This window comes from Microcebus murinus, chromosome 16 (assembly GCF_040939455.1).
Source record: "Microcebus murinus isolate Inina chromosome 16, M.murinus_Inina_mat1.0, whole genome shotgun sequence".
In the NCBI taxonomy this organism is placed as follows: domain Eukaryota; kingdom Metazoa; phylum Chordata; class Mammalia; order Primates; family Cheirogaleidae; genus Microcebus; species Microcebus murinus.
The window spans coordinates 58,397,941-58,422,229 of record NC_134119.1 but is presented as its reverse complement, the minus strand read 5'-3'; the positions used below and the strand labels follow the sequence as shown (position 1 = coordinate 58,422,229).

Sequence of the window (24,289 nt, the reverse complement as noted above, 5' to 3'; positions counted from 1 at the left end):
TAGTCCATACTCAAAGGTCCTCAGTAGTCCCTAAAATGTTATTTATGTTAGTTTCCTTAAAGCCCTGGATCCAATCACATATTACATTTCGATGTTACTTCTCTTCAATGTCCCCCAGCCTGTAACAGTTCTGCTGCCTCTGTTTTCCTAACATTGACTCCTTTGAAAAGTCTGGATAACTGTCTTACAGAACATCCTACCTTCTGGATATATATGCCCATTTCTTCACAGTTAGATCGTGCATTTTCAGCAAGAGCACCACAAAGGTGTGTGTCCCCAGCCAGTCATCACATTCGGAGACACAATTATTTCACTCCAGCAATACTAAACCCAATCAGTTGATTAAGATGGTAACCAGTAGATGTGTTATAAGTATTTTTCCCCTTTGTGATTGATAAGTAAGCTGTGGGATGAGACTTTAAAGTCATCTTAATATCCTGTTCCAACATCTTTCACCCAATGACTTTAACATTCAATGATAATCCTTGCTAACTATTACCCTGGAGATTAGAAAATGGTGATTTTCTATATCTACCACGCCTTCTATTTATTAGCAGGCATTTTTCCATGAAAAAAAGTATTTCTTTTCTTCCTTTTCTGTTTTCAAGGGGCCCTTGTTTTAGTGGGGAGTGGTATTTGGAAATCAGGAACTGGGTCTACATGTGTTTTTTGCTACAGGGTTTCGGCTGCTGCTAGCCTCTGGTTCTATGAACAGAACCAGGAAATAATCAGTTTTTAAAAGAGTTCACACTCAGACCTTTAATTCAAATTCAGCATCACAGGGTTCTTTCTCACCTTTCCCCATTCCATATTTGTATCTCCCTTCTCCATGGAAAGAACACTATTTCCCAATAATATCAATATTTTACTTATTTGCCCTATCCTATAAAACACCCAAAACAGTTTTAGAATCAAAAACACCAGTAATCACACACCTAAGTCAAGTTTTCTTAAAAGTTTGATTTGTTGTTAGAATATATCCTACTAAGAGTATGAAAGTTATTTGAATTAACTTTTTTTTTTTTTTGGCAACAATTTGGATGGAATGAATTAACTTTTTTCTGTGGTTATCAATTTGATATATAGTTAGTATCTGCTATTGCTGTTCATAGTCATTCAATTTGAGAGTTTGCTTTTTCCCATTCTTTTTTATTTTGTGAATAAGTAAAACATTTACATACCTGAAAAGTATAAAAAAATCATATTCATGGAAAGGAATTAAATAATTTTAACAAACCTTGTTAGCTTATTAATGAGTTTCAAGATACGCTTAAAACTGGATTTGTAATGTAATGAAATAGGGTATTTAATTGTTTAAATGGAATTTAAGAAGACTAAGAGATAGAGCTTGAGATTTAAAGTTATTCTTTTCTGTGGGAACTTCTATAAAGGTATATTTAGCATAACTATAAGAACGAAACACTGATCTGATTACACTGAGCTTTTGCACTCAGCGGCCTTTGTCCTCTAGTCATAAGTAGGATTCTATTAGCCCAGCAGCCCCTCCAAACACTCCATTACAGTTTTGTTTAGAAAACACTGTTACAATAAACAAAGCACCAAGCCCTGAAACATGCTATGTGTATTTCTCATATGTGGGTGTGTTAAATTATATAATCATCCACACTCCATATAAAATAATCAATACTCCTTAATGGCATTATCGTTCCCTAATTATAAATATGATATCACCTCTAATGCCCTTTTTAAAAACTCATCCTCTCTGAAAAGATATTTTAAATGGACATATCTTATGTAAATTTAAAATAACATTCAATAAAATTTGGTAATTGGATATACCTAGGTTTTAAAAAAATGTGACTATTCTGAAAGCTGACCTTTATAAAATCACTAATCATTAAGGACATTAAATAAAGGCTTTAAAATAATAATAAAAATGTGTTCTCAACACCATAAAAACAGTAACAAAAGGAACATCAAACAACATTTCCAGAAGTTTGTGGTAAGTTTTCTATATCTTTATGGTAAAGAAAAGGAGAACACCCACCCACACCCACAAACACAAAATAAAAAAGGAAAAAGAAAAGAAAACATACCGACACCAACAGCACCGAACTGCTGCCCGACTAATGAACTGGGACTGAACTGACTGTACGTGGGCATCCTGCCAAAAGGTCCATAAGAGCCCACTGACTGGAATGAAGAAGCTGATGAACCTAATGAAGACTGAAAGAAAATCATGAGTTATTTTTCCAAGCTCTAAGCAACAGTATATAGTGGGAAAAAATTCAGATTTTTTAATTTTTAGGAAAACTATTAAATTATAACTACCAGAAACAAAAGCAATTACAATATGCATTTAATATTAATGTATATTCATAACATTAATGCATAATAATCAGTTGGACAACCTTCTAATTTCAACATTTGTCTCTATGTGCCAACTATACACAATGTGATTTACAAATACTTCTTTCCACAATAAATTCTCCAAGTTAAGAGTTTTAGAGCAGATTTAACAAGGAATAAAAGAAAAGTTACATGAATAAGTAAAGTAACATTGCTTAAAGAAAAATATGAGAAAAATCACATTTAGTAATACTGGGTTTTGTCTGGTGCTGATTTTATTTTCACTTTCAATCATTTGAGGCCTACTATTAAATTCACAGGAAAGAGATACAGAAACAAACATACCCACACAACACCATTTACATTTTTATCTGCAGTTACATTGAGTTGAGGAGCATTTTATAAAAACCCTAACTTACCAAACTTAAAATAATATTTTAAAATATTTAACATATATACTTCATATATTATCTTATTATAAAATATTTTACAATATACACATGAAGTAAATTAAAGGACACTGGGATATGAGTTCATTGATGGGAGAGCTTATCTGTGTTGTGTATTCACTGCGAGTGTCAAGCACAAACCAGACACTAAAAAAATACTGCAGAATGAATGAATAAAAAGATCAAGTATAAGTTCATGATGGTTGGAAGAAGTTATTCAATACCATTTTGATTTGTGCTGTCTTGGGTTTTCCTCTTTCCATAAACTGATTACTCAAATAACTGGTTCCCTGGAGAATTATTGAAAGCCATATATAAGAGACAGTAAGATAACACCAGTCTCTGGTATAAGCAGTTATCTCTATTAAGATGTGTCTCTTCTTCCTTCATTTAAGAGATTTTTTAGGTTTAGGCTTTCTTTCCCCAAAAATATGACTTAAAAAGAAGGGATAGCTGAGTGTAGAGAATTTCTCCAGTTTATGCTACAAGAACAAAACTTGTAATTTCTTATTCAAAAGCTTATCTAATACTCAGGAAAAAATAGTAAATAAATGTTACAAGGTACATTTCTCTCTTTTTCACTTTAATTTTTACATACCATTCTCTATTTTCTTTAGAATAATCCATTAGTATTTTTCCTTTAATACCTCAAAGTAAGAAAAATCCTATGCAAGATGACATATATTTTAAGAATCTATTCTTAAAAGGGCCACAACCTTTTAATTACCTATGCCTTCAAGTAAAAAATACTCTTATGTAAAGCTGCTTCTGTTACAGCTGAAATTCAGAGAGCTTTTATATGTTTCCAATGAACATGTAAACATGAACTATAATGGATATCCTCTTTAATTCATATAATTGTTTAGACATCATGTTTTTTATTTAATAAAATAAATACCTTATTTAGGAAATTCAAAATTTTATCTAAGTTAAAATGTTAAAATTCATTTATGTTTGTGCTATCTTACATAATATCGCATATTATATAATGTGCAGTATGTGATTTAGCTTTTTTCCTTCCCTTAAGCCTAATTAGCTTCCTTAAGAGTAGCCATTATCAACCTGGTTTGCAATATGAACCATATCTAAACAGCAGAGTGGCATGGATCCTCAATTCTGGGGCCAGACTGCCTGGATCTATTCAAATTGTGGCTGTACTTCAATTTCCTCACTTGTAAAAACAAAAATAATTATGGTACCAAGCTCAGAAGGTGTTATGAGAATTGACTTATTTATGTACAGTCCTTTTTGAATAGTGCTTCTTACAGAGTTAGCCCTCAATGTTACCTGTTGTAACTGTTGAAATTAGAAAATATTTTATAATAAAAACAAACCTCTCCTAATAAAGTTATAGAAAAGAAAAAAGAGAAAGAAAAGTAAAAAAATAAAAAATAAACTTCTCAGCTATTTCTTACCTAATTTAGTCCTATATTATGATGCAAAGAGAAAAACCTAGATGAGAACATTACTTTCTGGTATTCAAGTAACTTAGAAATGATAAGCTCCATGAACATCCAATTGGGAGAGGCAAAAGCCAAAGCTAACTATGTGTGAGGTCTACTTGCACTCCAAGACAAATTTACTGTAAGTTACCTGAACGATAGCTGGATCTTGAGGCAAAGAACATTGTGGTTTTGGTGGCTCACAAACAGTGAGGTCTTTAATATCACTCCCTCGGAAAATGATGTATTCAAAGACTTCATCTCGAGGTGGTATTGGACGATCTGTTGGTCTGTCTTCTGTACCAAAGGATCGAACTGGTAAGAAAATAAAGGATATGAGATGCATGACTACTCATCATATTCAAGTAGTGCCTCAGATTGTATAATTGTTCTATTCCAAGTACTAAGCAACAGTTCTGAAATGTCATCTGTGTGAAAGTATTCATTAACCTACAGCTAAATAAAACTTTTTTTAAAAAAAGAAGAAAATAGAGTGGGTGTTGCCTAAAGCTAAATATATGCAATGTAAAACACGATCAGTATTAACAGGTCGTGTTCTTTCTACATGTGTATTTATTTATATCTTTGGTGGCTGTGGAGAGGTGTTAAAATATCCTTTCTTTCATTGTTGATCTATTTAACGTCCTCGTTCAGCAAAATAAAAATGCGGCAACCTATGTCATATTTCTTGGTGGGGGTGACAAAGATTTTTCCAGTCCACAAAAATCACAAAGTTTGCGAATTGAGCTTTGGGACAAAGAGAAGACAATGAAGCTAACATTTACCTTGGTGGGCAGTAAGTCCTCTAGAAGCCAAGCTGAGCAGCTGTCAGCTATTCAGCCCCATGGGACGGCCTGAAATGCCCTAGTTACCTAAAATATCTACTGTATAATTAAATATGATTATTTTAACACTGAAGATAGCATTATTCAAAGTTAAACCATGGACCACCTGCAACATAGTGAACTGGCTACAAATGAAATTTCCAGTGAATTAGACCTTCTGGGCACAGGGTCCAGAAATCTGCATTTTCAATCAATTCCCTGAGTTTTTTATAAATATTAAAGTTTCAGGTTCACTAAAACTTAGGAGGACTTTTGAAAATGTCACCATCCATTACAGAAGTTCCAAATAAGAAATTTTGAGAGATCATACACTATTCATTTAGAGAGTATCCTAGAAGAAGTAAACCCCTTCACGCTTGCAAAATTTTTAACAAATATATTTTTCTTTTGCAGAATTGATCCAGAGCTATCTTTAGGAGGAATGTTATTTCAGTTTAAATAATGTCCTATTTTCTTATTCTAAAAGTTCTTTCTTGTACTATGAGACTTCCAGGAAAAGATGGTGTCATAGGTAGGTTTGCAGAAGAGCATCCCTCCCTAAGAACTAAAGGAAATAAACAAATGGAAGTTAAAATATCCTTAAATCAAGAAAAGATCTCAAACTCATACCATGAACTTTTACAGAAAAGTATCATCAGACACAGAATGAGTTACCCAAACTGGAAGACCAAGCCCAGAAGTTACATATAGCATCCCCTGCCTGCTCCTCCAGCCACAGAAATTTTGATTGGCACCTTGCAACTTTGTAGATGGGGACACTAGTGTGATAAGGGAAAAGATATAGAAGGCCCTAGAGCTCCCCTTCTCCTGGTGACTAAACAGTATTTTAGCAGGCAGGATTTTATACCTTTGACCTTTATACAAAAGAAAGGCTAAAGAAGAGAAAGGACTAAGAAAATTACAAATCAATCAATCTTACCCCCCAACCTCAGCAGCACCACCACAACTAAAGTCCCACACCTCCAAAGTAGCATATTAGCTGATCCTGAAGCAGCAGAAGAAAAGGAGTCAAAGGCCCTCCTTCTACAAGATCACAGAGAACTTCTTCTATAAGGCTTTCCAAGGGCTAATAAAACCATTCAAACCATAACCAGGTGAATTTATAGTGACTTAAAAAAATTTTGCATTCCAAGGGCTAACAAAACCATTTGAACAATAGCTAGGTGAATTCAGAGTAAATTACAAGAGAATCTACTGCAAGGTACAAAATAAGGAAAAGAGTAGAGAGCATGGAAACAGAAAAATTTTACAGGACAAACAGAAAGAAGGGAAGAAAAGAGAAAGGTGAGATGGAAGCAATGTAGGGGAAAAAAGGACAGGAAAGAAGAATGAGAAAGAAGACCCAGATTTTAGGCCGGGCGCTGTGGCTCACGCCTGTAATCCTAGCTCTTGGGAGGCCGAGGCGGGCGGATTGCTCAAGGTCAGGAGTTCAAAACCAGCCTGAGCAAGAGCGAGACCCCGTCTCTACTATAAATAGAAAGAAATTAATTGGCCAACTGATATATATATAAAAAAATTAGCCGGGCATGGTGGTGCATGCCTGTAGTCCCAGCTACCTGGGAGGCTGAGGCAGTAGGATCACTCGAGCCCAGGAGTTTGAGGTTGCTGTGAGCTAGGCTGATGCCACGGCACTCACTCTAGCCTGGGCAACAAAGCGAGACTCTATCTCAAAAAAAAAAAAAAAAAAAAAAAAGAAGACCCAGATTTTAAAAGGTACATGAAATACATTCAGGATTAATATTTATCACAAGAAAACAGAAGAAAATTTCTGAAAGAATTGCTTCAACACTCTCAAGATAAATATACAAAACAGACTCTCAAGATTAACATAACACTGAAAAGGTACCATGCAGAATTAAACAAAGAAAGTTATAATACAAATATAACAGCACAATTAATAAATGCATCAATAACAGAACAGTCAGTGCAAGAAAACTGAGTCACTAATACAGACTAATTTTGGGAAAAACCAAACAAGATGTAAAGAAAAAGCAGCACAGCAATAAAAAAGTTAGAAGATGAGTTATAAAGACCCAACAGTTAGTTAACTGCTGCCCCTGAGGTAGACAACAAAATAAATAAGAGAAAATATAAGTAAGGATACGATAGAATAGAAATTTCCTGACATGAAGACCTAAATTTGATCAAAACCTTTCACTGAATTTCCAGAAAAACATTGAGTGCACTATAAGCCAGAGACTTATATCAAAATAAAGAACTAACAGAAACAGTGGTATCAAAAGATAAGGGACGAACGATAAATTCATTTAGGCATGTAAGTGTATATGACAATTTATTACGGTTCTAGAACAGAATGTAAATTTAATAGCTCTGGAAAGGGCTACACTGTTACAAAGTGTGACTAAGAACAGTACATCACATGCCATTCTAACAAAAATTGGGAGACAAAAATGAATAAAGACAGTGGAAAACACAAGGAAGGAGCATTTAAACTTCTATTTTCACCTTTCATCATGTCAAGCAGGGAGTCGCTTGACAAAATTTTTTTAGTCAGTTGATAATAAATTTGTTATTTGAGGTCCTAAAAGTAACTTACCCATGGTAGAATTTAAAACTAAGGGCATACTTCCTAAAACATGGTGTGAAGAAAACTTCTATCATGTAGCAAATGAGGCAAACTGAAAAAGCATGAAAGTAGAAACCATGGAATGAGAATGCTGTGCACACACCAATGTTTAAAAAAAACATAAATAATGATGGAAGACTGACTTAATAAGATTTATGGTTTCCAAAAGAATACAACTCTTCTAGTATTGCAAAGAACAAATTGGACAAGAGAGTTCAGAAGGGCACGCATAGCTGGAAGATACTGTTATAGAATAAGTGAGAGGTCCTGAAGGTTGAAACCTGGGCAGAACCATTCTGCTACAACACATTTCAAAACATGAATTAGCTCATAAGCTAATCAGTAAGTAAAGGAATTATGTCAGTAAACTCAGAAATCACATTGGTTCATTTCCAATTTTTCCTAACATTTTTGCACTTGCAGGTGCAAAATAACAGCAGCTAAATACAGCCAGCCATGGAGGAACAGTATGTGATGCTCACTCACTCCACTTTCCTCTTGGCTCAATATGGCTACATAATAGATTTTACAAGAGCTTATTGCAAGGTTCTCCCTAATCTTGATACATTCTCATTTTGATACTTTCTTGTCTCCAGCTGCACCCTCAGCTCTCCCTTACGTTTTCTTTAATCAGGCTACCTTCACCTTTACTGTTTCTTAAGGGAAAGTTCTAAATTGACTGTAGTATTGTTTCAAGAATTTAACATGTCTCTAAGTATGCAAGTGTATTTATTAAGTTTTTGTCAGTGCTCAAATCACAAACTTGCACAGGTTTTGAACGCTCTGCCCCCTAATCCTGGTATTCCCATAAACTCTGTCACTCTTAGTGCAGGAAGACATACATCATGTTATGGCAGAAATGCCTGTGCCTAACTGACAAAATTTGCTATGAATTCTTCCTATCATCTCATTCTTCTTAATTCTTTAGGGTTAAATTTAAATATTTAATTTAACCTAGAATCCTAGAATTTTTCTTTTTTTCACCATTCACAATATTTAGTACTTTGAAAAAGAAACATTTTTACTCTTTTACATTATTCATTTTGGAATACTATAGCAACTATGCATTTGAATTTAAATACCCACAGATTATGTGATCAAGAGTCTCGACCTGAACATAATTGCTGTATTTCACTGCATTTCATTCCATTTCTTTCAAATACTTACTGGGCAACACCTAGGCACTGGATGCTAGGGAAGCTAGTTCCTATTCTCAAGGACCTTAGTCTATTTGCTAACTTGCATTTGAGGGTCCACTCCACACTCACTATCACTTATAGTGAACTATAGAAATAGTCCAAGTATAGTCTTTCAATATCACTTATAATGTCTCTAAAAAGTACTACCATTGGTTTCTTCAACACATCATAATCTTTGAAGCTGACATAGCATTAGACTTCAAATTAAGCCTTAATGCTACTATTAAGTTAGACTGTGGCTGAATAGATACTGATCTGACTCCATGATATTTGGGAGATTATCATGAATTAATGAAAATGTAACAATTCAGCTGGCTTAGAATATCTAAGTAATATTAAGCAAGCACTGTACTAATGTCATCAACCTTAGGGAACTTAACAGTCTGGCAAGTGTGCTGAGGACTACGCAGGAAAGAAAGCACACAGTATGTATTAGTTTGCTAGGGCTGCCAAAAAAAGTATCACAGACTGTATTATAGAAACCTGTGCACAAATGTTTACAGCAGCATTATTCATAATAGCCAAAAAGGTGGAAATAACCCAAATGCCCATCAACAAATAAATGGGCAGGCCGGGCGCAGTGGCTCATGCTTGTCATTCTAGTATTCTGGGAGGCCGAGGCAGGAGGATCGTTTGAGCTCAGGAGTTTGAGACCAGTCTGAGCAAGAGTAAGACCCCATCTCTACTAAAAATAGAAAGAAACTGGCTGGACAACTAAAAATATATAGAAAAAATTAGCCGGGCATGGTGGCGCATGCCTGTAGTCCCAGCTACTCGGGAGGCTGAGGCAGGAGGATCGCCTGAGCCCAGGAGTTTGAGGTTGCTGTGAGCTAGGCTGATGCCACAGCACTCTAGCCAGGGCAACAGAGTGAGACTCTGTCTCAAAAGACAAACAAACAAGAAAACAAATAAATGGACAAACTGCAACCTAGATATTTACATATATGTATCACATCATATACACCAAAAAAAAAAAAAAAGTAATGGGACATTATTTAGCCATAAAAAGAAACAAATGTCGATATGTGTCACATCCAGAATTAAGCTCCAGAGCATTATGCGAACTGAAAGAAGCCAGACACAAAACAGCACATATGGTACAATTCCTTTGATATGATATATCCAGAATAGGAAAAGACGTGGAGATAGAAAGCAGATTAGTGGTTATCAGGTATCGGGGATACGGGAGGGATTACTTATTGGGTAAGGGTGCTTCTCCAGGAGGATAAAAAGGTTTTGAAGCTAGGGAGAGGTGGTGGTTGCACGGTACTGTGATGACACTAACTGCCAATGAACTGTGTACACTTTATAATGGAAAACTGTGTGTTACGTGACTCCAAACATAAACACAGATTTGCGTTCACACCTATAAATATAGCCTACAAGAGACTATACAAAATGAAAACAGTAGTTGGGAAGAATGGTGAAACTAGGGATGGTTGTCCTCTATTCTAAACTTCATCATGTTGCTAAGTTGCTTTAATAAGTATTCTAGTTTTACTCCTTCCCTAATTTAGATGAGCCTCAATTTTAGGCCAATGTTTAACAAAGTAAGAATAGAAATTAGGAAAAATGATTTTCTTTCTTAAAGAATGTAACCAATTTTCTACTTCTGGCTATAAACAATAGTAAATATTTATTAACAGAAATACGTCCCATGATTGTCTTTTTTTAAAACAGTCAAATTATCTGACAAAATCATTAATCTAAACAGTTTCCATCTGGGTCTTATGGCTTCTGTGTCATTCATTCACTCATTCATTCATAAATAAATAAATAGAAAATTTCTAGATGAAGGCAAGCTCAAACATCATCCTAATGCCAAACTGGTGCCCAGTGAATTAATACTTGTATATACTGTCATAGTGCATGGCTTAGAAGGGAGAGAGTAACAAACTTCCCAACACAATACCTCCATTATAAAATACCAAAACCTTCTAAGTTTAAACATGGCAAACATTATATACTTAAAATACGTAGTTAAGTAAAGTTAGTAACCCCCCAAATGACATTAACATTTTCCCTAAGCCTGAACTCTTGTACATAAACTAAAAACTATAAATTAGACCCTAATATCAACTAATAAGGAAAAAAGTCTGTTGAATACCAAAATTTGAGAAAAAAGGCAACAAATTATCCAAGAAATGCTGAGAAACTTAAGAAACTAAAAGGCCAAGTAAGTACAAATTGAAATTTAGAATAAGACCTATGATGTAGTCTTAAAGTTAAAGCGATTCAGTCAAGTATCAGCTGTAAGACCTGGTCTCAATCTACTTATTCAAACTTAAGTTCCAACCAAGCTCATTATCCTAGGTACACAGATCAGGTTTTCTGTCTTCTATTTTACTATAGTTTCTGCCACACTTAAGCTATCATAAATCTCAACTTAGATATTACTTGTATTACCCAGGGTTCTCCCAAGAAACAGAACCAACAGGATGCACACACAGAGAGAAATTTATTTTAAGGACTTGGCTCACGGGAGTGTGGCTGTCTGGTAAATCCAAAATCTGCAGAGCAGGCTGGCAGAATTCCTCCTTGCTCAGAGGTCAGTCTTTGTTCTAGTTAAAGCCTTCAACTGATTAGATGAGTCCCATTCACATAATGGAGGCTAACACACTATTCAAAACCTACCAATTTAAATACTAATCTCATCCAAAAAACACCTCACAGAAACATCCAGAATATTTAACCAAATATCTAGGTACTGTGGCCCAGTCAGGTTGACACATAAACTTAACCAACACGCAACTCCAGCCAGGCTGAAGTAACCTGCTCTTCCTCTGAAAACTATAGAGCATTCTATCATTCTGCCTATACTCCACCTCTTTCAGAATTTAAAGATCTTCAGGACAAAGATGTATATAGATCATCTTTGCAACTCTCACAGAAACTAATACAGTGCTCTACATATAGCTGACATCTGAGTATTTCTTGAATAAATCCCACACTGGAAAATGCTATTAAGTAAGCCATTTCCAAAAGTACTAAATAGTATTTACTATCAAGTAAATCAAACTAAATTTAAAAAGACATGATGACTGTTTAAAGAAATAACTGGACATCAATAGGATGAGAAAATGGGGAAAAAATCCCAAGCATATTTTAAAAATAGCCTACATACAAAAGCATCAAACCGGGAAACAAACAAGTTACAGTTGGTATTTTTCTTCTCTGACATTTATACACATAAGTACAGCTCTTGTTGCACATTCAGTGCCACACACCAACTCTTGCTGAAACCATCTGAGACATAGCATATTTGGAATAAGCCATTGCATATGGATTTAACACAAGGTTTCATTACTTAAATACTAAGCTTGCACCATCTCATCTATAATGCAGTGGCCTTGCACAGGCTCTGAAGGTAGGAAGGTAGTGAGTAGACTCTGGATTTTTTACTTGGGAGTGGAGCTTTACAAAGGAAGATTCTACAGGTTTGCTCTTTGAACCGCATCACGGTCTGCTTCCACAGACCTCCGCTTTCTGCATACCTGTACTCTCTTCTCTGGCCCCTTCTTCCCCTTTCCCACACTACTTTCTTCCTATTAGCAAATATTACTGCACTAAATGAAAATGTCTGTCCCCCTGCCTCTGCCACCTCTTCTTATATCTGCTATAAACGTAAAACCCCTAACAGACCTTATGGCTGCCCTTCTCTCTGCAACTTTCTCAGTCGCCTCAGCATCTATCACACATCAATCACCAGGGACCTAAACATTTAAAAAACCACCTCTATCTCCAGAGTTCACAACCCAGATGACTTTTCTCTCTTCTTTTACAAAATATTCTTAAAACCAACTCCTTACCTCTTAACTCTAAAGCATATTTGACTAAAAAATCCCCAAAGCCATCCTGATAGACCCCCACTGTGTCCTTTTCACCAATATATTTCATTATCTTCACTAATGTTCTCCTCTCTTCCCTGCAGTACTCCAAAGTCTTCTCCCACAATTATAGGTTTGAGACCTCACTCAGCTAATGAGCCTCTCTCATTTGCAACCTCACTTGCTTCCTCTCTGCAAGATTCCTCCCCTTGGATTACTAATATACACAGATTTACTTGGATATCTCTCTCCTCCACTGTGAAAATTTCAGACAAAGTTTAAGGGAATACTGACTAGTAAGAATAAGAATTTAGGGGAAAATGACATGAAGACAGAATTGCAAAACCAAAAAAGCAACCTGAAATTTTAGATGGTGATGTAATAACAAAACAATAGTGGCCCTTATAATGTTTATTATGAAGCAAAACACATATACACAGGATCTCTCTGAAACTGTAGGTAAGAGACATCCTGAAACACTTCTATAAAGCAAAGGATGGCAAAAGAAAGTTGATCTACACTAATTCATATTACTTATCTGAAAAAATATTCTTAATATTGTCTTCAATTATTATACCTTTCCCCATTAAATATCAAGTTATTCAACCATACATTTTCTGACCAAGAAAAATTTTCAGAAAAAAAAAAATAAGCTCTCTGGGAGGCCGAGGTGGGCGGATCGTTTGAGCTCAGGAGTTCGAAACCAACCTGAGCAAGAGCGAGACCCCGTCTCTACTATAAATAGAAAAGAAATTAATTGGCCAACTAATATATATAGAAAAAATTAGCAGGGCATGGTGGCGCATGCCTGTAGTCCCAGCTACTCGGGAGGCTGAGGCAGAAGGATTGCTTGAGCCCAGGAGTTTGAGGTTGCTGTGAGCTATGTTCATGCCACGGCACTCACTCTAGCCTGGGCAACAAAGTGAGACTCTGTTTCAAAAAAAACAAACAAACAAAAAAAATAACCTTTCATGTGATCAACAAATAGTTAATTTGCTATGTACAAAAAACACAAGGGGGGAAAAGAAGCTGATGCCAAGTAGTAAAACATAATAAGACAAAGTTTGATAAGCACAAAACTAGTTTAAGCTTACATTTCTGCTTTCCCAAACTCTTAAAATAGCCAACCTGAAGCCAGACATGGTGGCACGGGCCTGTAGTCCCAGCTACTCAGACGGGTAGCTAGCACATAGTCACGGTAGATGCTAAGTCATTCTCCTGAATGAACAGCTTATTAAACAGTAAGCACAAGAAAAAGGGGAAGAGAGGAAGCTTGCACCTGCCTGGAACTTGGGGTGAGTATTAGAGAAGGGTATGAAAAGAGAAGAGGCACTGATAAGTGGTACACGTGGCCTCCCCAAAGTTTTCCTGAGCTAAAGAAAGGCCTGATTCTTTGGATCAACAAGGACACTCAGTATAGGACAGGGATGTAAGCGAAAAGGCTCTACAAGAGTCCCAGTGGGAAGTGCGTGGGACAGCTCATTCATACCTACATTTTTTTTTTTTTTTTGAGACAGAGTCTCACTTTGTTGCCCAGGCTAGTAGAGTGAGTGCCCCTAGCTCACAGCAACCTCAAACTCCTGAGCTCAAACGATCCTTCCGCCTCAGCCTCCCAAGTAGCTGGGACTACAGGCCTGTGCCACCATGCCTGGCTAGTTTTTTCTATATATATTAGTTGGCCAATTAATTTCTTTCTATTTATAGTAGAGATGGGGTCTCACTCTTGCTCAGGCTGGTTTTGAACTCCTGACCTCAAGCAATCCACCCGCCTCGGCCCCCCAGAGTGCTAGGATTACAGGCGTAAACCACCGCATCCGGCCAGAAATTATTTTTTGTTGTAAAAAAATTTCAGCCAAACTAATTCAGTAGTGATGAGTTATGAAATAAGAACTTAACAGTTTTATCTAAATCAATATTGTTAATAAAACTGTTCTTATGGGATTCTAAAAATATAAACAATGTAGTAATAACAAGTAACTTAAACTCCAAGTTAGACAAAACCTGGAAAATGGGGCAAAGGAAGAAAAGTAAAAAGATGTTAAAGCTTTTATTTTAGAGAAGGTAGATTTTATTTGGGTCTTGGAAAACTAATATAATCTATGAACTCTTTCCCCAAATGTTTACACATGTAAACAATTTGCTTATAACTTCAGGAGACCAAGGACTCCCTGAAATCCATCCATAAACTCCATGTAAACAAGCCGTTAAATACAGGCTAATTATTCAAGTTGATACAAATATACAGAATATACAATTGTTTGAAACTTAAGTCTTCTAAAAATACAAGAATGTTTTGATATTAGGAAATCACTCAGTATAATTTACATTTTAAAAGCAAAAGAGAGTCATGGAAAGGCAAGTCTACATCAGAGGCTGCCTGGGACTAGGGGTGGGAGCAAGTACTGACTAATCAGGCACAAAGAAACTCTAGGTTTTGTTCTAAAACTGGAATATAGTGATGGCTGCATAACTCCCACTGTACTGTATGCTTACAATGGATAAATTTTATAGTATGTAAATTATACTTCACAAAGCTGTTAATGAGAGCAAAAGGGAAAATTATATAATCATTATATAACTGTTTACACGGCATCTAATAAAATTTAATATTAATTCCTGTTAAAGAAACCCACCACTTAGTAGGAGAGGAAAAAATAATACTCTCTCCACGTAGATGTCTCAGCATCCAGTATGTCTACGTTCACTTAATGCTGTCATTAGTGTAGTCCCTCTGTTCTCTACTGTGCCTACATTTCTCCAGAACCTCTACTTCATCCTCTCCAGAGAATACCAGGGTATCTGGCTGTGTCAAGTACAAAAGGGGATTAAGGTCTGATCACTGTTTAAACAAACTTTGAGTTAATCCTCCAGTTTTTAGGTCCACCTCTTCCCCTGTAATTTCATAGTCTTCTAGTACCTGCTGATATCAATTCCTGAGCCTTTTAGGAGTTTGGGGATATAAATCAGGTTACTTCTTGGCTTTACCCACTGCCTGCTTAGGTTGCAGCTCTCTCAATTTTGCTAAGAAGTCATTTAAACTCATCTATTTGCTTTTCAGTGCCCCAAAGTTTGTTGATGCTCTCTCCTTTGCAAATCTACTTTGTCCTTTATGGGTTTATGCCCTTTACAAAAGTTCCTCTCATGAAGTTTTGGTAGGATTTATCAAAAGGAAGGAAAAGTAAAAGCATGTCCAGTTTGCTATCTTTACCTAGCAGTTTAAATTTAATCTTGACTCTTTTTTTTTTTTTTTTTTTTTTTTGAGACAGAGTCTCGCTTTTGTTGCCCAGGCTAGAGTGAGTGCAGTGGCATCAGCCTAGCTCACAGCAACCTCAAACTCCTGGGCTCAAGCAATCCTGCCTCAGCCTCCCGAGTAGCTGGGACTACAGGCATGCGCCACCATGCCCAGCTAATTTTTTCTGTATATATTAGTTGGCCAATTAATTTCTTTCTATTTATAGTAGAGACGGGGGTCTCGCTCTTGCTCAGGCTGGTTTTGAACTCCTGACCTCGAGCAATCTGCCTGCCTCAGCCTCCCAGAGTGCTAGGATTACAGGCGTGAGCCACCCCGCCTGGCCTTAATCTTGACTCTTTAAGCTGCTTTCAGTTGGGCATTTTTCCTTATGGTTGGTTTTATATTTTAATCTTCCAAATGACAAAAACAAGAGACAGAAATATGAAAATATAAAAGAAAAAAAAAGGATAAATGCATCCACTAGGCATTTAAAAAAAAAGAATGGAGAGTGGAAGGTACAGAAACAAGACAAACTAATATTAGACAGCTAGAGAATAAGTGAGAGAGAGAGGGAGAATGAATTCTTAAAAGAACATTTCAGTCTTCAGACTCATACGGTCCACAGAGAAACACTCAGGAAAAAACAACAACAAAGTGTGGTCACATTTGTGAATTCCAGGAGTAGAGAATTCTAAAAGCTTCCAGGGAGAAAAGTGCTGTGGACAGACTCCCAAAAGTAACAACAGAATGAAAGAAGACAACAAAGCAGTAGCATCAAAGTTCTACAGAAACAAGATTCTTAATATGGAATGATACAGCCAACCAACCAGTCAAGCAATCAAGAAAACACAGGTTCACTATGAAAATTTGTCACCCATGTATTCTATGTATTTTATTTTTTAATTACAAAGATGCACTCAAATAAAACTGGGAGCATGAGGGCAGGGGAAGGGGAACTGAGAGGCAAATATTGGAAACAAAAACAGGAACATCTGAATGTCTCTGAATAGACTGATGAGAGATAATAGACCAGAGTAGAGTAGTAGGTAGGGTTAAAAAAGGTCAAATTCTGGACCTATTTTAGAAACAGAGCTAACAGGGTTCATGTCATATATGAGGCATGCAAGAGAAATTAAGGATGACTCCAAAGTTTTCGGCCTTACCAACCAGAAGGATAGAGTTGTCATTTGATGAGATGGGGAAGGCTGATGGTAGGTTTGGGATATGTTGAATTGAGATTCTAAGTAGACATTCCTGCAGGTGGAGGTGTTAAGGAGGTAACTGGATAAACAAGTCAGGAATTCAGAGAGGACCAGGCTAGAGATAAGAGCTAGTGGTATATAGATAGTATCTGAAACCATAACCTGGATGAGATCATTAAAAAGTATGAAAGAGGAGGGGAGAGGAGGGGAGGGGAGGGGAGGGGAGGGGAGGGGAGGACGAAACAAAAGGAAACTGGCTTGAATTTTCTCTAGATCTTTTGTCAATCTAGGCAGTGACTTTGTGAGTTGCTAGATTTAGATCCTCAAGTCATGCAAGAAATCAAGCACCTCAGATATTTTATCCATCATTCAAAGCTCTTCCACTCTTTCCAATAAGATCATAGTTTATGACTATGAGGCTAATTAACAATCAAGAAGTAGATAAATTATGCCAAAGGGCAAGACTTGGCAGATGATTAAAGAAATAATCTATTAACAATTTACCTGCCTTTATATTCTTCCGATCCCTTGATTTTAATTGAGGACAGATCATTTTAAAGGCAACTGGCTTATATAATCATTCTTCTTCAAAAAGTCTCTTTTCCTAATGCAGTAGCAACCTGGTTTCCATTTGAGTGATTATCCACCTATAGCTAACTATAGGAATCTCTTTATCTTAGATAAGAATTTCATTCATTTGAGCACATTTTATTTAGGCATCATATTCACACACAGACAGAGGTGCAAACATAACTGGAACTATTCTACAAACTATTCATACATGTCATCATTTTATAATTTCCTTAAACTTTAAATGAAAATTATAATTGAGCTTGAGTCACAAAGTAAAAGATTATCTCCCCAATAATGTCAATTTTGTTATTAGATTTCATCCTCTTGCATCCCTACTGAAATTCTTCAAAATTTCTTATGGGGGGGGTAACTTTAATTTTAAATGGAAATACAATTGTGAACATAGTAAAGCATTATTTGGAGGTATCCCCAAGAGACTTCTACAAGATTAATAAGCTAAAATGCTAAATTATTTCCATTTATTCACTCATTGAACAAACATTCCTTTTTTTTTTTTTTTTTTTTGAGACAAGAATCTTGCTCTGTCACCCTAGGTAGAGTGTAGTGGCATCATCGTAGTTCACTGCAGCCTCAAATTCCTGGACTCAAGTGATCCTCCTGCCTCAGCCTCCTGAATAGCTGGGACTACATGCACACACCACGACCCCTGGCTAACAATGCCTGGCTAATTTTTCTATTTTTTGTAGAGACAGGGGTCTCACTCTTGCTCAGGCTGGTCTCCTCAGCTAAAGCCATCCTCAGTCTCCGCCTCCCAGAGTGCTAGGATTACAGGAGTGAGCCACTGGCCATGAATAAACATTTTTTCATTCCAGGAACTCAGACTCAGGAAGTGAGAGGGAAGGTGAAGATGGCCAATAAACACATGTGTAAATGTATAGGTCATGATCAGCACTAGGAAGAAAATGAACTCATAACTGTGACAATGACTACAAATTGCAAAAACAAACTGCAACCCAGATTATCTATAAACATATTAATACTTAAAAGATTAACATCAAAGCCTTTCTAGGTTGCTTTTAAAAACTGAAATTTACTTAGGTTCTGAGGATCAAATTCCATAAAACGTACCTCAGTTTCACTTTATAAATCTAGAGCTAGTCTGTGCAATCTGTAGCAGAAAATAAATGGCATCACTCAGCAGTACCCTCTGCGATTACTTTTCTTTTTTTGAGACAGAGTCTCACTTTGTTGCCCAGGCTAGAGTGAGTGCCCTGGCATCAGCCTAGTTCACAGCAACCTCAATTTCCTGGGTTCAAGCAATCCTATTGCCTCAGCCTCCCAAGTAGCTGGGACTACAGGCATGTGCCACCATGCCCGGCTAATTTTTTCTATATATATATATCAGTTGGCCAATTTATTTCTTTCTATTTATAGTAGAGACAGGGTCTCGCTCTTGCTCAGGCTGGTTTCGAACTCCTGACCTCGAGCAATCCACCCGCCTCGGCCTCCCAGAGTGCTAGGATTACAAATGTGAGCCACCACGCCCGGCCAATTACTTTTGATTATAAAGTGTGACCATATGATATATTATTCAAACTGGGAACATTTTCAAGAGAGAAAAGGGATGTTTTTAATAATTATGCCAGAAGAGGCACAAACAAGGACTTTCCACCCGGGGAAACCAGGCCATATGGGCACCATAATTACATGCCACATGGAATGTAACTAGCCAAAAACTTCAAGAGTAATTTATAGTTCCGGGATATATTTAAATTATAAGTAATATCCGTCCTTTTTGTGCCCTTCCTTTTGCTCTCCCTCTGCTGGAACAAGGGTCCAGTTATCATCTGTGGTATATGTAACATGCTCTGTAAACCTATATCCTGCTCTTGTCCTATAATCCTAGCTTTCGCTCCTCTCTAAACCTCATTTTCATGCTTGCCTTAAAAAAAAATTATAAGTAATATCCAAGTAAAGAACCTAAATTGTAATATGGATCATATAAACCAAGTGAATTCCTTACTAAATTTAAACATCTAAATACTTGACACTGCATACAAAATCAATTTCAGGTGCATTATAGACATCAAGGTGAAAAACCAGAACAAAAAAAGGTTTAAAAAGATATAATATCTCCACAACATAACAAAAAAGAAAGGAAGAAAAGGCCCACTGGCTATAAAAGACAAGACTGATAAACATGTTTACATTAAAATGAAGAACTTCCTTCACCAAAAGAAATCATTAAATGGGAAAAGATATATGCAATACATACATGCAACAAAGGATCCATATTTATAATACAGAACTCTAAAAACAGACATGCATTTCTTTTTGGGCAAAATATTTCAAAGGCACTTTATTAAAGATGAAATCCAAATGGCTAAGATATGAAAGGTGTTCAACCTTTTTAGCAATCAGGGAAATGAATAATAAAACTACATGTGCACCAGACTGGCTAGAATTAAAATATCATACCAAGTATGGTTGTTGGTGAGGGACATGGAATAATTAGAACTCATATACAAATAACTGAAGCAGAAACTAATGAACAACTACTTTGGAAAACACCTGGCATTTGTGATAAAAACACATTCCCCCTGTTCCTGCAATTCAAATTGTAAGCATATACCCTCAAGACAACTACATAAACATGCATCAGTGTACTTAAAAAACAAATATTAATTAGCAGGGGATGGTGGCGCATGCCTGTAGTCCCTGTTACTCGGGGCGCTGAGGCAGAAGGATCGCTTGAGTCCAGGAGTCTGAGGTCGCTGTGAGCTAGGCTAACAGCCATGGTACTCTAGCCCAGGCAACAGAGCAAGACTATGTCTCCAAAAATAAATAAATAAATAAATAAATATGTGCAAAAAATCATTGTTCATAATAGCCAAAAAATGCAAACAATCTAAATGTCAACTGTAAATATCCAAAACAACTCCAGAAAAACTTATGTTATATTCATGATGGAATACTATGCAACAATAAAAGCCAAAAATAAAATACATGCAAAATAATTCCATTTACATGCTGGTGAAAAATGGTAAAACTAAATTCTAATATTTAGCGATATAAACTTACATGGTCAAAGTACAAATGTGAGAATAACACAGGTAAACTACCTTAAGATGGTAAGTAGTTGTGATGGGAAGATACAGGCGGTGGGAAGCTTCTGGGATGCTGGCAATGTCTTGCCCTGGGTGGTAGTTACAAGGATCTTTGTTTAAAAATATTTCATTTTTATCTTCTGTATCTTTTCAACATTTGAAGTTATTAAAAAGGAAAAAAACTCTTTCCAGAGAGACTAAAAATATTCTAAAGAAAATTCTAAGAATGTTACTCAAAGAGATTAACCCTTAAATCTTTTTTCTTTTTTTAGAGCTGGGGCTGGATTTGAACTCCTAGGCTTAAGCGATCCTCTTGCCTCAACCTCTCAAGTAGCTGGGATTACAGGCATGCGCCACCAAACTGGCTTCAAAGAGATTAACTCTTAATCCGCAATTTAAAAAGAGTAACTGGGGCCTGGGCATGGTGGCTCACACCTGTAATCCTAGACTGGGAGGTGGAGGCAGGAGGAGGACCCTTTGAACTCAGGAGTTCCAGACCAGTCTGAGCAAGAGACCCCCCTCTACTAAAAAAATAGGAAGAAATTAGCTGAACAACTAAATACAAACACACACAATTAGCCCGGCATGGTGGCGCATGCCTGTAGTCCCAGCTACTCAGGAGGATGAGGCAGAAAGATTGCCTGAGCCCAGGAGTTTGAGGTTGCTGTGAGCTACGCTGACGCCAGGGCACTCTAGCCCAGGCAACAGAGTGAGATTCTGTCTCAAAAACAAACAAACAAAAGACTAAATACTTTAGAAATTTTTAAAATGTATGGATTTTTTTCTTTTTCTTTTTTTTTTATTTTTTATTTTTTGTTTTAAATCAGCTCTCCAAGTATGTAGATGGATTTTTTTCTTTATGAGGAGTAAAGGTAGCATAGCCAACTCACAGGTATGTCACTAGGTTGGCAAGACACTTTTAAATTCAGATTAGATAAAACAATGCTTTTTAAAAATTAAACCACTTTAAGGAGAAATACTGTTTTCAATCTGTATGTGGCTCTCACCAAGCACTCTAGAAAGACTTTTTCACAATTTCATAAAACCATAAAAACTAGAACACTGTACAGCTAAATAGCAATCTTTATTTTTAAAAAAGCTTAATATAAGAATAATTCTAAAATAAGTCCAAAGTCCAAGCAAAAACTAAGTTATTTAAGAAGCATCACTGGGCAAGTCTTTAACCACTTGCCCAAGTCTGTAACCACTAAATACCATCATTCATCCTGAAATACAGTGGATTTCTAAAAAGATGATGAAGTACTAACCTACAGATGCTTTAATGAGGTAATGTGTCATAAGACAATGTTTCACAAGGCGAGAGGAAAGTTTTGGGTGCTCTCTGGTTTCTCATACTACTTTTAAATTTAGATCTTTTAAAGTGCATAATTCAATGATTTGTAGCAAATGTACACAATTGTGCAGCCATCACCACAATCCAATTGTAGAACATCTCCTATTTCTCTTTTATGGTGTAGTTCTGTAACATAAAAAGACTCTCTGTATTAAGATGTGTTATAACACTACAGCCATTAAAAGGATCTACCAGAGCATCCAAAAAAGTCATTAAATACTTGTTTATTAGTTAACAATTTAAAATATTTTACAGATTCAGAAAATTTTCTTCCTGTCCCTGAACCCTTTTCTCCCTACCAGGCTATGCAGCTCCTACCTCTACCAAGCTGTGCTGGGGAAATTACCTGGGTTACCTTTCTTCCCCGTAAGTATTCTAAACTGTCGTGACATTTCCTTTAACGACAGAGAGCTAAAGTTTTTATTTTCTTTCTGGTTTCCTGGCGGAGCAAAGGCCCAGCACGCGTGAACGGAAACAAAACGCACACAGACTAGAGCGATGCCAAACACTATGGGGTAGGGTCACCTTCCTCCTCCACATCCTCACTGCACAACTCCCTTTTCCCAGCGAGCACCCGGAGGGATCAGTTGGCGCCCACCTACCACTCCTCAGATCTGCCTTGTCGAACGAGGGTCCGGGATCCAGCTTGAGACCCTCCCGTGCACTAGGTTTCCAGAAACAGGGTCGTGGGGGGCAGGAGCAGCAAGCATTTCTAAAACGCACCCTTCAAGAGAGGGCTGCACGACAGCCTCCGAGGAGGACTCCGGTCTAACAGGTAAATGCCACCGAGGAGCCAAGCGAGAGGCGATCTGCCCCAGGGTACCGGCGGCATTTCGAGAATGTCTGCGTTGCGGAGCAATCCCAAAGTTTCAGCACATTACTTAGAGGCTCACCTGAGGAATATCGCGACGGGCTGAAAACGAGGAATGCGGGGGAAACGGGGTGCTACGGAAGCAACGAGTCGGCACTATAAACTCAAGCTAGGCAGGAAAACGCTCGGGCTACTCGGCTTTGTTTTGTGGCGAGGCGACCGAACCACCGAATTTCGGAGTTGGAAGACGCGTACCTCCGTGTTCTCCGGCCCGTTCTCGGACTTGAGGGCGGGCCGCCCGCCCGCCCGCCGCGCACCCCGGCCCCTACTTCCCCGGACCCCGGGCGCAGACCTTCGCGGCGGGAGCCAGGAAGCCCCGGGGAGGCCGCGGCCCGGCCCGCGACGCCGGGGCAGGAAGGAGGGGAGCGGCCTCCCCGAGCGCGACGGAGGGCCGGGCGGGAGCGAGGAGGCCGCGGGCCGAGAGCGGGAGCGGCTCGGAGCAGGCGCCCGGCCCGGCCCGCAGCCCCGAGGCCCGCCGCGGCGTACCTTTGGCGAGGGCTACGGTGGAGTTCTCGGTGTCGATGGTGTAGAGGATGCCCTCGTAGCGGATCTCCGCCTTGGAGATGAGGCTGATCTTGCTGCCGATGTAAGGGGTGCCCCCGCTCATGGCGCCGCCGCCGCCGCCGCTCCGGGCCGCTCGCAGAGAGGCAGATTCCGCGCCGCTGTCGCCGCTCCGCGCGCCTGCTCGCTCTGTCGGCGCCTACAGCAGCCGCTTCAGACTTAACATGGCGGCAGCGCCGGCTCCGCTACCCTCCCCCAGCCTCCCGCCCTCTAGCCGCGGCGCGGCGGCGGCGGCGGCGGCAGCGGCGGCGGCGCGGGGCATGCTGGGAGGGCGAGGCCGCGGCTCTCGCGAGACTTGGCCGGCCGCGGGCGGCGGTGGCCCCTTCGCGGTTTCTGTAGCCTTGGCCGCGCTTCGCGGCCTGGTCTACCGCGGTCCTGCTGGGGCCCCCTCAGCGGGGTTTCGGGGGGCCAGGGGAGGAGAAGTGTCTTGCGGTACCCGCACACGGAGGGCAGGAGTGGAGACGCGCGTAGCTTTCCTCTGACTCCGGCTGCAACCTGCGTTTCCTGGCGCGTCACACCTCGTCAGGAGCCTGTGTCTTTCGCAAAAGTGGGACCCTCCACCTGGAGAGTTGCCCTCCCGCCTCCAAGCTTCTGGCGGGCTGCTGGTCATCCTTTTAAGACACTGTCCTTTCCCTTTTGAGGCGACTGTGCACTTCATGGAGCTCTCCAGGCCCTGTTACAGGATCCATCGCCCAAGGACTTTCCCCTTAGGCTACTCCTAGAGCTGGGACTCTGTCCCAAGGATGCAATTTTTAGTCCTGCACCATCC

The 24,289-nt window shown here is 38.5% G+C and overlaps 1 protein-coding gene across 4 annotated transcripts in view; it reads right to left on the bottom strand.

Moving 5' to 3' along the window:
• The window catches only part of LSM14A (LSM14A mRNA processing body assembly factor), a 47,063-nt gene extending 23,299 nt beyond the window's left edge, over positions 1-23,764 (bottom strand). For 2 of the 4 annotated variants that reach the window (XM_075992983.1, XM_075992982.1), the window contains exons 1-3: positions 23,446-23,764; positions 4,353-4,516; positions 2,058-2,187 (exon numbers count right to left, since the gene is read on the bottom strand). In XM_075992983.1, coding sequence (XP_075849098.1) covers positions 2,058-2,187; positions 4,353-4,516; positions 23,446-23,566 — 415 coding nt within the window. In that variant the 5' untranslated portion in view covers positions 23,567-23,764. The remainder of the gene's footprint in view (positions 1-2,057; positions 2,188-4,352; positions 4,517-23,445) is intronic. The other 2 variants (XM_075992981.1, XM_075992980.1) reach the window with 1 other exon arrangement.
• Between the last annotated feature and the right edge of the window lie 525 nt (positions 23,765-24,289).